At 34.3% G+C, this 16,784-nt stretch overlaps 1 protein-coding gene across 1 annotated transcript in view; it reads left to right on the top strand.

Annotated features, from left to right (window-relative positions):
- Positions 1 to 16,784, top strand: part of LOC106643432 (uncharacterized) — a 50,354-nt gene that overhangs the window by 18,558 nt on the left and 15,012 nt on the right. Inside the window, exons 2-4 of the mRNA XM_023391148.2 lie at positions 4,503 to 4,579; positions 10,087 to 10,174; positions 15,504 to 15,664. Of these exons, the coding sequence (XP_023246916.2) occupies positions 4,503 to 4,579; positions 10,087 to 10,174; positions 15,504 to 15,664 (326 nt within the window). The remainder of the gene's footprint in view (positions 1 to 4,502; positions 4,580 to 10,086; positions 10,175 to 15,503; positions 15,665 to 16,784) is intronic.

The following is a 16,784-nucleotide window of genomic DNA, read 5'->3' as shown; positions in this document are numbered from 1 at the left end:
CACGTGTAATCTCATTATTTCGCGTACAAGAATAAGTATTTTATAAAGCATAGCATAGAACAAGACTTTACTCTTAAGTTTCTCTCAAAAACCCACATGATAAACTACGTAAACAGAAAGCTCGACTCTTTATGTTATAAACGCTGTACCGAGCATAACTATCAGAAATACATATAGCATCAAATATATTTACACAAATTTATTGCTCACGATGAACTTGAAATAAACCCAAAGAGAATGTGAAGTGAATCCAAAGCTAAATTAAATCGCACACTGCTGCGAAACAAGAGGCTTGGAACTTGGCACGTCGATCATTGACCTATACTACTTTTAAATTTTTGGACGAGATGGTAGCAGCTGTCCCTTACGACTCGATATCGATAAAGGAAAAGTATAAAATTACGGCAAGCTCTATAAGTGAACCTGTAAATCAAAAAGCTCATGATGACACCTCCAATGATGTTCGTCTGGACTTCATAAAAGGTGAAGAATAATAAAAAGAGGTATACATGAGCGCGTAAGAATCGAGTAAGCCCGAGAACGTGCAGTCAATGCTTCATACATATACGTATAAGAATGCTGAGACGTGAGAGACGGCACATTATATATAGACATGTGCCCATAGGCACACGTGCACGCCAATGGATGAAGATTTCTCCCGTGCAGTAGCGGTTCCACTGACCCACTGACACTGAATCATCGTGTCTCTCTCTCCTCTTCTTGTTTCTCTTTCTCATTTACTCTCGTGTGCGCCAGCTTGTATGTAGCACTTATAGATATGCATGGAATACCTACTTGTATAAAACACAGTACCCAGCCTCCAGGCTAGAGCCGAGCGTATACGAGATGAACTTTCAGGTGTCTTTCTCCTCGTGCTCTCTGCCATCGGTCTCCCAGTTTACTCGTGAGAGACGGCTGCTATTGCGAGAGGTGGGCGCGATTTATTTTTTACTTATTTATCGATTATTTTTAACTTTTTTGTTGCTACAGTGCCGATTAATACAATGTACGTTCCTCGAATAGTACTGATAATCTTCATGAAAGAGCATCTTAGGAAGTTGGTTGTATTGTGTCTTTTTTACTGTCTGTACAGACTTTGACAAATTCGTCGTCATTGGGTTGAGAGAAATTTTCTGTGCTTTTCCTATATAAAATTCCTATGTTCACTAACTTGATATCGGCACAATCGCGTATCGTTAGATTCACACACTCCAAATTATTGTACATACCTTACAAAATTTTTGATTATTGCTTCTCAGTTTCATTTAATAGACATGGCTATACGTCATATATAACGTTAACCACCCGTTGAAATAAATTGTTGGTTATTAATACGTAACAAACGTAAAGACACTACGACAAGTGGCAACTGCTCCTTCCTCAACTCTAGTATAATCATCATGTTTAATGCATAGAGGGTATACACAGCTAGATATGAGTGATCGAGAACAAAATTTTTCCTTATTGGCTATTTTTTATGAGATTCGCAATAGAATTGTTAAACGTCTTGGAACTATGGTTAAGTCAATGAAATGTTCATTTTTTCCGTTTTCTTGACCCTAAACCTAAGGATTCCTCAAAACAACTAGTTTTTATTGCTAATTATGTATTAAAAAAAGAAAACAGTTTTCAAAAAAGTCTTTTATTCATACTGTGGTACATTTGAAAGATGCATGTATGAATTGAGCAGATAATTCATAAGTAGTGTAATTTAGACAATGTGACTCTACAACTTGATATATAAATGGTCAAATTCAAGCTTAAAGTAGCGATACAGTAATATCAGTAGCTGACTAGTCAAATGTGTTAGCCTTGTTCAAAAATAAGTGTGTCAAGTTATACTAAAACCACAAATACCTGAATAGTTCTCAATAGACGATTATGTAAAAATTCATAGCTAATCCTCGTTACATTAGTTGATCAAAGTATGTACTGAAAGTCGAAAAATCGTTTGGTTTGCCTAAAAAAAATTTCACGTGCAAATAAAGCTTTAACTGAAAATAGTAAGTGACGAAGTTTTGAAAATCGGAAACTGTATATTTTGTTGTTTATTTCTATCTTTAAAACATATGTACGAGGTTTTAAGTAATAATATTCAGTAGAAAATATTTAGGAAACAATTTGGTAAAAAAAAGTCGTACTGCAGCACGTCTTTTATTCGGTATTTTATTTATTTTATTTTTTTTACTTTTCAGTTGTCATAAGTACCCAATTGGTATATTTAAATGTTTAAACTATTTCGGAAAACATTACCTTTTTTTCTTGCCATATTTTTCAAGATCTAAACGGCAATTTTAATTTAATGTGCATTTAATTTGGTAAAATACGTGATTTTCAATTAGCATTGTGTTTAACCCATTATAACATGAATGTCCATAACTTTTTCTTTGGGTACACTACCTTTACAAAGCTTTAACCCATTTATCTTTACGTAAAAGTTGACTAGTTCGTACAGTTTCATCGTACAGATTCATCAGAAAGAAAAGATGTAGTACTTTGAATAACATCAAAACAATTTGCATCTTATCATGTAACTTTTTATTGAGAAAAAAAATTCCTACATTATCTAGTCACTGTTGGTTATTTTACCTCACTTCTTAATAGATGATACAACAAGTATAAATATTAACAGTGACAATATTTTAAAACTATGTGAGATTATTACCATTATTTACTTGAACCATTGGAGTGCTCATGTTACGCATAGCTTTTTCTTTGAAATCAACTACCATCCGTTAAAAATACTAAATCCATGATTCATTGCTCTAGAAACGAAAAGTCGAGTACGTGAATGGCGAAAACAGAAAATGACAATGGAAAACGAAGTTGGCACACTCGCACCAGCCACCGATGCATCGTGAAACAGTCGAGGAGCGAGCCCCTCGCGCGGTTATTTGTACCCACACACGTAGGTATACCCACGAAAGGAGAGGAGTAACGTGAGAGAGCTTTTGTTTACCGAGTGATTAATGGCGCTATTCACCGACTTTCGTGCACATTTTTCGTTCTTCTTTCGCAAGTCCACCGCTCGTCTCCATTTGCGAAAGAAGAAAAAAAAATCAGCGTTCTTGCATCGCAGTTTTGTAACCAAAAATCATCCAGCCCAAACGCCCAAGTCGTACACCTGCGAGTGCCAATTCCCCAAGTGGTGAGTCACACTCGCCCACCTAACGCGAGCCCATGGCTTTGCGCAGCGTAGGTATAAGAGTAGGTGCCGGAAACAAAACGGTGGAGAAAAAGGAGGGCGCGAGAATCAAGCGTATACCACAGGGGGAAAAAGAAACCTCTCGCGGAGGATGTGGCCTCAGGCCAGCCAAGACCGTGGACTTGGAGCGTCCAACGAGCTGTCTCGTCACGTTTGCGCGCGAGAGTGAAAAAAAAGCCCCGAGTGACCCCTCGGGCGCTCCACGCCGGTAGTATACCACCTGGCCGGTTTCCCATGGTCACGTGAGAGCGCTGAACGCTCGCGACGATAAGCGAAAGTTGTCGCACTTATTTTCCGATGCTACACTCATGTATGCTCTCTTGCTCAGAGAGTCGTGCCAAAAACTTACCTTTGGTACATTGCCTTTTGCCACATCCACCGAACGTAGATTACGTACTTACACCTATCTAACTGTGGTACCCATGAAAAAACGCTTAGCGTGATTTATAACTTATTAAATGATTAAAAATAACTACTTTGCGTCCAATTATTCACCCACGCGTTAAATATAAAGGAAGTTTGAAAGCATCATTAGGAGAGGCGAGAATCCTTTTACCGCGCATCTCCTCTTGCACTCGACAAACTTCAAACTGTACGACTGTACTTAATTGATTGAATTTTTGAAAAATGCCAGGCAAGACTTGATTTTTTTTGTCGAGAATCTTCCTTTTGTACTAAAGTATCTATAAAAACTTTTTCTTTTCTAACGTATTAATAGTAAACCCTAACTTCGATTAAAAGACAACTTAACCTTGTTCTTTCATACGAAAGACCGTGTCAATATTTCATAATTATTTTCTCGAAAATTTTCCTGGTTAGACATCTGAAAAAATTCATGTGCACTCCTGATATCCTCAAGTATAACATACATTTTTTTGGCACGATTCTATATTATTTTGAACTTTTCTCCCAAATCTCCTCAATTGTAGGATGACATTTTTTATGATTTTATATTTTAAATATGATGATATGCTACTACTATTAGCATGATAATTTAATGACATAATATTGTATTCTATATAATCGGATAAGTTTATCTCGATGATCGGTTCATTTGCATAGGGGTCAGACGAAACTTGAGTTACCGGGCGAGATGAGGTAAATGTTTCCGTAATGGGTGTCAAGGAAATTAACCCTCGAACGTGCTAGAAAAACATGTTGTCCATATTTCATATGTATATATGACATGGAACCTACTTAGGGAACTTTTGGTATAAAATTGATAGAGTCAACATTTTTTCATTGATTTTTATTGTTTTGATTTATGTTAATGGATTTTCTGTTGATTATGTTTCAGAACCAGTTTGGCACTGCTGGGTCTCGTTGTTGCGGCATCTACTGTGACTACGCAAAATCGGCTATTCGACATAAATGGTAAGACCTTGGGGGGTATCGGAAGAGAACTGTGGTTCTTTTGCCTTTGGGTGCCACTTTTGTTGACTTATTGAAAATAAGTTAACTTACGACTTGTACACAACTAAATAAATTATGACAAAAAGTAAAAGAGACATGCTCTTATACGTGATTAAGAGTCAAATTATAAATGACGTGTCATTATATGAAATTTGGTTTGATAACACCGTATTGTGTCAAATATGTTGAATTAAAAAGAAAAGTTTCTGAAGAAAAGTCACTTTTGGCTATTACATAATTAAAACACGTAAATAAATAGAGAAAGGAGTAAAGAAAAGAAAGTCGTTATGAAAAATATATGTACCAAGTATATTCAATGTAGCATTTATACTTTGAGTCCAATACATAATTATTTCATAAATATAAACTCTTTCGTTTATGTATATTAGCTCAAACAGGTATATAGGTATGGTATATTTGAAGGCAATGGAAACCGACTGCCCAGAACTCTGCTAGTCGCGATATGAAATCTTACTAGTTCACAGCAATATGTACGTACAATGTACAGACCACTTACATTTTTAATTGCACATCGCACACCAGTTTAAACCACGTGCTTGCACACTTGGCTGCACCCAGGTGTAGCATCAATTTTATGCCTGCTTATTCTTCTTCACAGCAGACCTAATCATTTTTTGATTGGACGATTTTGGCTCGCCACGATGATAAACGTTTTATGCAAATCTTTGATTTGACAGGATGATGTATTAAAAATATATGTATACAACAATGTTTATCTTCCTAGCGTCATTTGAAAGCTATGCTCGTATTGTCGCCATTAATCATGCGATAATAAAAAAAAAATACTTTTTTTCAAAGTTAGAAGCTGTATAATATAAATAGACCGAGTCGAAAGGAAAACTGGTACTAAACTTATTTATTTTCGTAGTGTAGTGTAAACCAGTGGTTTACAGAGTTTTTTAACGCTCAAGCCCTTACTATTTTGGTGAAATCTAAACCTTTGTATTGACATAAAAAATGTATAAATCTTTGTGCATGAAAAAAAATGATTGATCAAATATGAAGTATTTTTAAAGAGATCCATATCGTCTCATATCTCTATGCGTTTGCCTTATGAGATTATACGTTGATTGCAAATAAGGAAATGCTATACATTAACGCGTTTCTAACTGCTAGCCGGAGATCAAACGCATGGAGGCACTGGCTTTCTTTCCATCGAGCCTTTGCTTTTTTGAGAGATAAGAGTAAATAATGTTTATACAATATTTATACCGTCGGTTCCATGCACATACATATAGGTGCTACCAAATCGATCGTAGGGATATGTACTTACCGATACATGAACTGGTACCCCAAATTCTTTTAAACGGGTAGTAGTTACATTGCAACATTGACTCACGATCAACGCATCAACGGCATGACACAAACACACAGGGGTATTATGAAGGGGCCATTACCATTACAGTGATATGATATAAGGTGTGGTGTTCTAAAATAAGATCCAAGATATCTCTGTACTAAACCTTGACTAAACTTAGACTGTGATTATTTTGTTTAACTTAAGTTTAGTAAAAAAAAAAAAATATGTAATTTAAACTTAGACCCCTTTTCCCTACCACGAAGGTGATAGATACTTTATTTCTTGCAATGCATTTCGTAATACTACAGTATCTCTTCATCATTCGTTGCCTGTACAAATTACTTTAAAATTTTTCTACTTACATTAATATTTATTCATCCGTTAATAGTATGGCACTTGGATTAAAAGTTGTCTAAAAAAGAATACGTCGTTTTTAGCAATTGAATTTCGTAAGATTTGATAAAAATTTTCAAGGACAAAAAAAGTAAAAAAATCCAAATAAAAATATTTTCTTGGGTAATGCAATACACAAGTAATGCAATACAATTTTATTATGAAACATGGAAATATTTGTAAGCAACTTTAAAAGTAGTTACGGTAGTAATTCAATTTTATGAAGCGATTCTAACATAAGCAATTACGTAAATAGAATAAAAGTTTGTCCAAATGAAAATAAATAAAAAATTGTAAACACAGAAATAGGAATGATAAAATTAATTTTACCGTTTATCGTAAACAGTAATTAAAAAAAATAAATAAATTAAAAAAAAAAAATCATAAAAAATACTAATTGGGCCAAAAGCAAAAAAAACAAAATCAAAACATTATACCCTCACAATCATGTATTATTCTTAAGTAACTCTCACTAAAAACATATATCTTCTTTATCTCTCTCTATTAATTTCTGTCACGCTATCTATTTTTTTTTGTTATCGGCATTATATCTATGTCGCATATCTAATTGATGTCTGTGTTTATGCTTTATCATTGTTTCTTATCGTGAAACCTTCGTAACTCCGTATCGCTGCTTGTATTTTTGAATCTATATTACCATTTCTGCGTAACATACCAACTATCTCTAATTAAGCCATTACGCATTTTTTTCTATTATCATACTCAATTAAAACTGTATTATGGTTACTTATTTCCTATTACCCCATCGTTTTATTTTATTTATTTATTTTTCTTATTTAATAAGTTTTTATTATTTTTTTTTTCTTTAGTCTGCATACACTGAGAAAAGTGGTGTTAAAAAAAGTATTATATAAGTACACTAAAAATTACTATATTTTTCAGGAAAGCTTCGACATACTTACCTGATGACGCAAATTATTACGTTTAAAATAATTTTTATTATGTCTTAAACAATTTTTATTATGTAGTAGCTCTACAAAAATTATTCCACAGTATAATAAAAATTACTATGTCTAACACAATAAAAATTAGGATAGTATAATTTTTGCTATAAAACATAGTAAATTTTATTTTAATTGTTTTAAAATGTCCCACATTCAGAAGTAGAATTTGTTATGTGACATAGTAAAATTTCTCATTCCACTGAATTGCTATTCAGTATAGTAAAAATTACTATGTTCTAAAGTAATGTTGTATGATGTCCATAGGTATACACACCTATTGAGTGGTTCAAATTTGAGGTTATACGAATGTAAATACTGCTTCCACGTCTTTTTATTCCGTCTTTCTCTCTTTCTCTCTTCGTAAATGTTTTGTATTGTACGTCGTAAAAGTTTTGTTACTGCATTATATAACCTTATATAGTCTCTCTGACGATTTCTCTTGTATTATTCGTTATTTTTTTTCGAATCTAATTTTGTGCCTGATCTATTTAATGCACATGTATCGTACTTACCTAAGGCACGTACCAAACTTACCCTCGGGTTATCCTATGATGAAGAACCAACTATGAAGCTTGGAAAAAAATTCGAAACAAACACAAACTTTCATTTTTATTAAATATTTTAACTAATAACAAGTGGCTATGTAAAAGGCTGAGCTTTTAAATGCTAGGCACGACTGATAAATTTATTGTCAGAGGAAAAAAAGTAGCTTCAACACAAATTTTAACAATTAGATTATATTACAAAAGAGTACTTACAAATCATGTTATAAGTTTATCTCCTAATGATCTACAACTTCTCGATTCCAAAATATAGTTTTAAATGTCAACTTTGCATTAAAATAGGCAAAAACCACTTTTTTGTTATTTTGTATTTGTTTTTGCCTTCTAGGCCATAGAGACCTTAGATAAAAATGCATTATACAAAAAATTTTTGAGATCTATAAATTTTTTCGACCACTCATACGTGTTAAATTCAAGCTGTCAAAGTTATAGTCAAGGTTTTCATAAATTTTTAAACCATAAAGAAAGTTTTTCCGCTTTTTTAAGTTGGCTTTTTGGCCGTAAATACACTAAATATTTTTTTTTGGTCCCACAAAAAAGGTTAAAAATTTTGTTTCATTGAGGTCTACATTTTTTTCTCTACTGGATATGGACCTAAAATGTCATACTAAATGTTACATGCTAAAATACTGGTTTTCAATGACTAAAGTTTAAATATCTTGAAGCTGGTAAATTTTATTCCTTCAACAAAATTAGCTGTATTTCTAATTGTCCAGTTTATTATAACATTTGTGAATCGGATGAAAACTTTTAAAGACGGCCGTTTTATATATAATTTCCGTAAATTGTATGGGCATTGCTATGATCAGTCTCATATCGGGTTCAAAATTTATTTTATACCGGAAGTAGACGATTTAGATATGCTTACTCTGTTACTTTGATGAAAATGTAAGGTTTCGGTGAATTAGTCGTGCCAATTAAGTGATTGCAAAAAATCTTCGTAGTGATTATTTTTTTGATTATCAGCATGTTTTTTTTTCTAAAAACTATACATAGAATATTTTGATTTTATCAAAAACCATAAATCTTTTACTTCAGTGATTAAATATGTATTGCTTACAATTGTTTTCATGCAAATAGTTTAGCGTTGTGATTGAATAATAATAATATTTTTGATGCAGTCGTGGAGGTCAATGAGGCTATGATCTTTTAACTGCAATCTGCAAGGTTTTGAACAAAACTATTTAAAATTGTGCAGCATACACATATAATAAATTTCATAAGATTTTGGTACTGATACTTGAAAAAAATGCTAGCTTATAAATGTATTGATTGGGAACAGTACATTATATACGAGTTTGCAAAGGCTTCGATTTACGAACCGAGAGGTTTACGGCACGAGCCGAAGGCGCGGACCTTAACGAAGTTTGTAAAGAAGCCTTTTTGAACGAGTTTTGTATACTATTTTTCCGACCAAGAACCCAAAATCAAGCGGTGAAGGTGCTATTTTGAGGTTAGAAGGCGGAAAAATAACGTTTGTTTCAAAAATTTCTTTAAGAATTTTAAAGATACATGTAACAGATTTTTAAATCAATATTTTTTTTTGTATTTTATAATAGTTATTTACGTAACAAGTGCGGAAAAGACGATTTCCCGCACGAGTGCGAGTCTATCACACGACTGCGGGAAATCGTCCCGCACGAGTTGCGTACAAGTTTTTTTCGCAATAAGTGTGAGGAAAATAGGTATTTTCTGCACTGATATTAGTGTGGAAAATCAATTTTCCCACAGAGTGTGCGGCAGAGGTGTGCGGTAAATGTTTTTCCGCATAGTATGCGGAAAATGTTTGCCGTACACTATATGGGAAAATCGATTTCCCACATTAATATCAGTGCAGAAAATACCTATTTTCCGCACACTATTACGAAAAAATACTTTTTATATAGAAGAAAAAAGAAAAAAAAGAAAATAATTCAAGGATACATTGAAACTTTTTTTTAACTATAAATCAAATGATTGCATTAACAAAAAACAAAAATTTTGAATTAGTGCCTTCTTTATAATAAGTTTGAATGTCATAATAATATATTCTAAATTATTTGAGATACGTATTTCTATTTCCCAACGAAATTGGACGTTTTTTGAGTTATCGATATATTAGAATCTGTTTGGAAAGTAATGCTTTTTAAATTGATTGCCACTCTAATACATTTTTTTCGAATTTATTGAAGTTTTGAAAAATCACAAGTTTCACATAACTATGTTCATTATTGTTTCATGTTGCAGATTACGTTTACGGAGTGGACATCGACTTACAAGCTCGTGCACGGGCAGCAATCGAAGCTGAAAGGTTTACCCTGCAATCAAACAATCGGTAAGTTTTTTTTCCTTTTCTTTACAACCATAACTCTCATCAGCTTCCTTCAAATTTAGTTTTTTGTAAAAAAATCCTCAACTCCTCTCAACTCGTACTTCCGCAGTAAAGGTATACACCTATACATACGCATTTGGACACAATCGGTTGGTAAAAATTTACTTTCACCTTTTCCGACGCTGGTCTTGATCCTAATGATCCTTTCAAACACTTTCGGCAATTTTTCCACATCATACGATGCTTTTGTGCGATTCAACGCTTCAATCCAGTCTCGCGTGAACTGAAACAATGAGTGGTAAAACGAAATCAAGAGCTCCTACTCTATTAAATTTCGACGTGATATAAAGATAATGGAAAAAAATATTGTGTCATTAACGCCGTTAAGTAGTTTTACTTGAAAACAAAACCCAGTGTTCATTTGTGTACTGGAATCATAATAAAAATAACATATTTGATGACATCTGCGTTTTTGGAACTCGTAAATTATCTGTTATTACATCTCCCTCGAGACAATTTCCACAACCCACAATCCAAGAACTTTATAAAACTGTAATATGTTAAATCATATCATGAATCGAAAAGATTAATTGTCACGTAACTTAAGCCTTTGTTAAAAGAATTATCACGGTACATTGTGATAATTTTTAAAATAAAATAAGTTTACAATGTGAAAATCATTTGATTATCATATTAAAAGAAACAAGTTGAAAAACAATTATATTTGATGAAAGTTAATATTAAATATATTTGTAAGCAATGAATACTTTTGTTACGTAATTTTTAAGCGCATGCTTTCCTCGAGTTGATCATAATTTTTTTTCAATCAACAACATTTTTAAGCTCATGTACTTTATGCCACCCCTGTATTTTCACTACCAATTGATACAAATTTCGATAACAACACGAAATATCTTAAATAAGTTTGGAAAAAAAAAAAAAAAAAAATTTGTACAGCTGAGAAAAGAAAAAGATTCCAAAGGCTCTTCAAAAGTAGAAATTCGCCGAGTTCAAGAGGCTCACGCGAGAGTATATGACAACTTTCACGACACGCTCCTATACACGCTCGAGTCTGAAGGAAAATTCGCCCCGCGGTCGTTGAGCCATCTTTTTTTTTCCGCGATAAAAAATACTAAACACACGCACGTACAGCCTCCATCTTTCGTCTCTCCCTGCAAACCCATCGCTTGCCACTACACCTCCGGTCTCCACCCAGCGCTAGCTGCCGCGACTCGACTTTCACGGCCGCACTCGTGAGTACCAATCACTTTGGCTCTTTTGACCACACTTTTTTTACGAGGTCAAGACCCGCGAAATTCGTTCGAGGCACTGCTTCCTTTTTTTTTTCTCCACGCAGTGGACGATTGTGGGAGAGAAAGAAAGCGCCACGGCAATTAAGCGTAACCAAAGCTCAATCGGAGACACCGTATGATATACATTACATTGGCCCGGACTCTTTTTACGACTATACTTTGTGCTTTCGCTGTTGTGCAATGCGCTTACATGCGGTTACATTGTGTGTAAGGAGTAGATTACGTTACGCGCGCAGCTTTGATTTTCATCGCTCCTCCCGATAAACCGGCAAGGTTTTTTTCTTCCTCTCTGTCTGGGAGGATCAATTGCATGGTGATGGTGATTGCTCCGTATCGTCATGATTATATACACATGCAAATCAATGTCTTAGCCGGGGAATATATATTTTCCTTGTATTGTAAGCTGGGATGAGGTAATGTATAAGATTCTAGAGTGTTGAGTCGAATTCCTTCCAATGTGTGGCTCATTTAAATACAATCGGGTGTTGAGAATATGACGTGCTTCGATGAATGGGAGTCATGCGTGTTTTTAAGAACTACAATCAAAGTAACAAACGATTCCCGCGACTTTCTTCATTCTCTCTTTGTGTTAAAAATCAAATTTAATGTGGGGCAATGACTGTGTGAATTAATGTTACAAAACTCATTGCTAAAAATCTAAAACATGGCTATCTCGTTTTGTAATTTTACCTTTAAAAGTCCATCCTACGAATTGACTCGACGTGAGCTAATGTTTAGAAATATGGCTAAACAAAAAAATGCCGGATTTTTACAATAGGCATATCGAAACGTAAATCTCGCGTATTCATTACAGTCTTACGTATATTTGTACAAAAGTTTCAGCAGAAGCATCATGTAAGTCAATTTGAGAAGTAACAATCGTACGTAGTATTTTAAAATATTTTAATTTTGTTTAAAAAATTTTGCTTCCATCTTTTTAAAAACTTTTTATTTGTAATTATTATGGAAATTACTCAGACAACAAATACGAAAATTTCAAAAAATGCCAGAATTAAAATTACCTACTGAAGATTATTGAAATTGTCCCAAAAAATTCAACGGGATTTCTCAAGTCATGTAGTTGTCTATGTACAGTCTTTACTAATGTACTCATTCCTTGAGTTTTTCTCATCGGTAAAAAATTGTTTAACCCAAAATTTTTATTCAAAAATGCAGTGTCAGAGGCAGCTTATATACATCAGCAGAAAGTTTAATATTATTATTTATTTTTCTCAAATATATTTATTTACAAACGGTAAATTATAATTTTCTTTGACTTCGTCTCGTTATAATCAGATGGGTCTTGGCAGTTAATTCTCTTTACTTCTTAGTTTCATAGAGCTGATTAGAGATAAAGTTGAAAAATACGATATTCTTTGTTACGGTAAGCAATTATTACTTAATTTTTTATGCTGCATTAAAAAAACTGGGTTGGTTGGTAATTTTAATTTTTTGGATGCATACTACTTTCACTTTTTAAACCAATCCTTACAATCATTAATCTCTTGGCTTTGAACTTGAGTCAAAAAATAAATAGAATAAATAAACAACAATTTGAGAAATTGTTTTAATGAAAATACATATTACGAATATTCTAAAATTACCTCGAGCATGGGTAAAAAAAGAATGCTTTGATAACAATGAGGAAGGGGATTAACGAAGAAATTACCGCGGAAGAGTAATGCACTACTTGCGTCATTTTTGGAACGGAAGTCGTCGGGAGGAGCGGCACATAACAATGTTATACATAACCGATGCTTGTGTATGTACTTACTCTAGTTTCACGCGAGCGCGTTACTGTTAAAGTGATGCTCGTAATGTGTATAAAAATCGTTGATTCGCGGTGGGGGACGCCACGGACTTTCTAAAAAAAGGATCTTACAAATTTCGAACGCAGTGCGAGAGTGTGCTACGACTTTTTTGTTGCCCAACGCCACGTAAAACTCGACAAATCGACGCGTTATTTTTATCCTAGGATCCATAATGGACTGAAACTATTTTTGGAAAGCAGAAGTGAGCAAAGGCTTTCTTACTCACTGTCTAGGGCAGTAATCAAAGAATTTTGGTGAGCACAAACTATAAGTATAGGATTTCGTTCGGGTTTCCGGAACCTCATCGGACAGGCCGATTTTAACACTAATGTCCGTGTAATTACAACCACGATAACTATGACGATTATTTATTTTTAGCTGCAGACGCAATTTTTAATTGAAGTAGTTGAAAAAGATGAATAGGCGACCATTAGTGTTTTCTCAACTATAGGTATATTATTATAACTCTATTCGCTTCGTGCAGCAATTTGAAACAACGCCACCTGCAGGGGAAAAGATGTTGATCATGTTGATGCTAACTAGCAAGAATACACGGCCCCTTATGGACAATGATGTAACATAAGTGTTTATTTCAACAACAATGTATCTTTAACGACTAAACTAAGTTTTTTTCTGTCTCAAGTAGAACATTAATAGCAAAAAATGCTTACTTCTATAATTTAATGAAAAAAAAAACTAAATCTGTTATAAGAAATGCATATAATGTATGAATGAACATAATAATAGTATTATTTTTAATGTGTTTACTCCACGATATATTCCACGACACGCAATACTAACTAACAAAATACGACCGTGCGAGAAAAAAAAATTTTTTTTTATTGATGCACCGTTAAGTAGGTATTTTTCAGCTTGAAAGTATACCCAACACCCAAAGAAATTACGTCAGTTGTTAAATATTCGTTACTATTGAAATAAATGATTATAACAGATCATTGTCCATAAGAGGCTGTGTATTCTTGTTAATTAGTATCAACATATTGTCCCCTGAAGGTGTCGCTCTTTCAAATTCCTACATGAAGCAAATTATTGAAACCGTAAAAGTTCAACGAAACTAAATTATGATGAGTTGCGAATCGCAATCAATGCGTAAATTGGTATTTAATCTTCATTTTAAGTTGTAAAGTTGGTAAAAATTGGGTGAAAAATCCAATCAGTAAGTTCGTCTGATAGAAAAAGCTGGTTCTTTGATACTTTCAAGTTAAGAATTAACTAGTTAAAATGTGATAACAAACAATATCACATCAATATGAGCCAATATTACATGTACATTGAATGTAAAGTTAATTGCACGCTATTTCTCAATTTGTTATGCAATCGAAGGAGTTACCCGATACGTAAACACCTTTACCTTTACCACTCAATTAATAATAAAGAATCCCTTTCTGTTAAGTGTACATAAAAAAGGATACACCAGAACCTATCAACGGTTACGAGCACTTGTTTTATACCTTATATCAGTACAACATGCAATCGTACGTGTATACCCTACGAAAAATATTAATGCTGAAATCAGTCGTAAATTACATCTTTGATTCTGCGTTGATTCAAGTCGATATTGATGGTTGACTGCAAAACGTTGCTTTTTTCAAGTTAGCATTGCAGTTGCAATTCAAATTAATTTTGTTTGAATTTATAACTCCAATACTTTTAAGTTAAAAATAAATTAGCATTGATTCAACATGGAATCAACGATGTCATTACAGACTGACTCCAGCATTGATTTAGTTTTAATTTAACAGCCATTCATCGTACAAGCGATCCGTACCACGCAACTTAAATCGCTCGTAGCAATTTTCCCTTCTCCCATAGAGCAAAAAAATCCGAAGAAAATTCCCTTCCCCGCCATGAGTAAACGGATCTCGGGAAAAAAAAGCCGCAAACAGCCAAAAAAGGTCCCGAGCTCTCAGAAACCGCGTCGAGCAGCCTACAGCCGTCCGAAGACTCCGGAAGAGAAACGAAGGAGAGCGTCATCAACCGATCCAGTTTTCCCTTTTTCACAAGCACCAACCGATCCCCCCCACACTCGATCAATCACTGCGCGCGTGTCACACGCACCTTTCAACGCGCGCTCCGAACAAGTCAACACGAGCAGCTCGTGGCGTCGCTACATTCTACTTTTCCACCCAACCGATCAAACCCGATCGGTTTCTTCTCAATGTTTTTTTCTTCTTTTTTTGTCCACAGTGAGCGGTCTGAGCAAGAGCCGTGCCGATTAAGGCAGGAGCGGCCTTGTCCGCCAAGCAAATACAGGACCCCTTCCGGGGCCTGCAACAACGTCAGGCATCCAGCCTGGGGCGCCAGGGGCTCGCCCTACCTCCGCGTCCTACCACCTGCCTACACCAATGGTATGCACAATCTTTTTTATTCAATGGCCTATAGCTTTTTCTCGTTACCAAATGGTAAGTAAGTACGACTCTACATGATGTCACCGAGGTTTGGAATCGTTGGTATCGCCGGAGGACAAGGTTGTTCCTTGTTTTTTGTTGGAAGTCATCGTCACGTTCTTGGAACCCTCTTGAGGAAATGATGTACTCGAAATGACGTATACATTGTTCCTCGTCCTTAACTTATTTACTCTCTGCATTTGCATATTAGTATAATGATTGCGGATGCCGCCAATGGCTATTACGCCACGATGCCCTGAGGACCCATTGGGAATCCTTCTAACTTTTTTTTTTCTCGACCATATAAAAGAAGCGACAAGCGTTTGACGTGCACGGATGACTATCAAATTTGTAATGGCTCACCTCGTAGAGTTGACGTTTACGTTTTTGTTTTTCGTTTGCTCAAGGTTTAAAGGCTAATGAAGATTCGTACAAATAAAAAGCTATATAGTAAAGTTTGATGGACAGATTTCATGATTAAGGAGTTTCAATCTGTCAAATGAAGAGGCGACATATTTGCAAAATAGATAAATTTTAGCATACGGATGAACATTTTGTTGTGCGTCAAATTAGATGTAGCGACCATCTGCTTTTGGAACAACACTCAGATTATGAGACTGAAATTTTCGAATATTATTGTTAAAACTTTGAAAAAGTGAGTGTATGTTAACAGAAAACCACTTCATCTCTAAACCAAACATCTCGTTTTTAAGGAGACTATGCTTTTTACCGCAAATCAATAAAACCAAGAACGAAAATAAACTTTGAATTGTTCATGAACTTGATACGCATTATCTCACTGAAACTTTTAGATAGTCACCAAAAAAATAGCAAATCTTATGGGAACATTTATTAAGACTTGGTATTATTTAAAGCTATTGCGAATACTTTCAAACAGCTTTCAGGTTCGCATAAGTATACTCTACACGGTATTAACTTGACACATTCATAGATTTCTACAGCATGTGATGTAAACAAAAATTACGTGCCAATTATACCAGAATCTAGATTCGTAAAAGACTATTGATCGTGCAGCAACAGCGGCAACAATGCAAAATTTAAATAATTTACATTGAGAAAC

This window comes from Copidosoma floridanum, unplaced genomic scaffold (assembly GCF_036245765.1).
Source record: "Copidosoma floridanum isolate Cflo_tuat_1 unplaced genomic scaffold, Cflo_Japanese_pri ptg000011l, whole genome shotgun sequence".
In the NCBI taxonomy this organism is placed as follows: Eukaryota; Metazoa; Arthropoda; class Insecta; order Hymenoptera; family Encyrtidae; genus Copidosoma; species Copidosoma floridanum.
The sequence above is the reverse complement of the archived record's forward strand: the minus strand, read 5'-3'. Positions and strand labels throughout refer to the sequence as shown.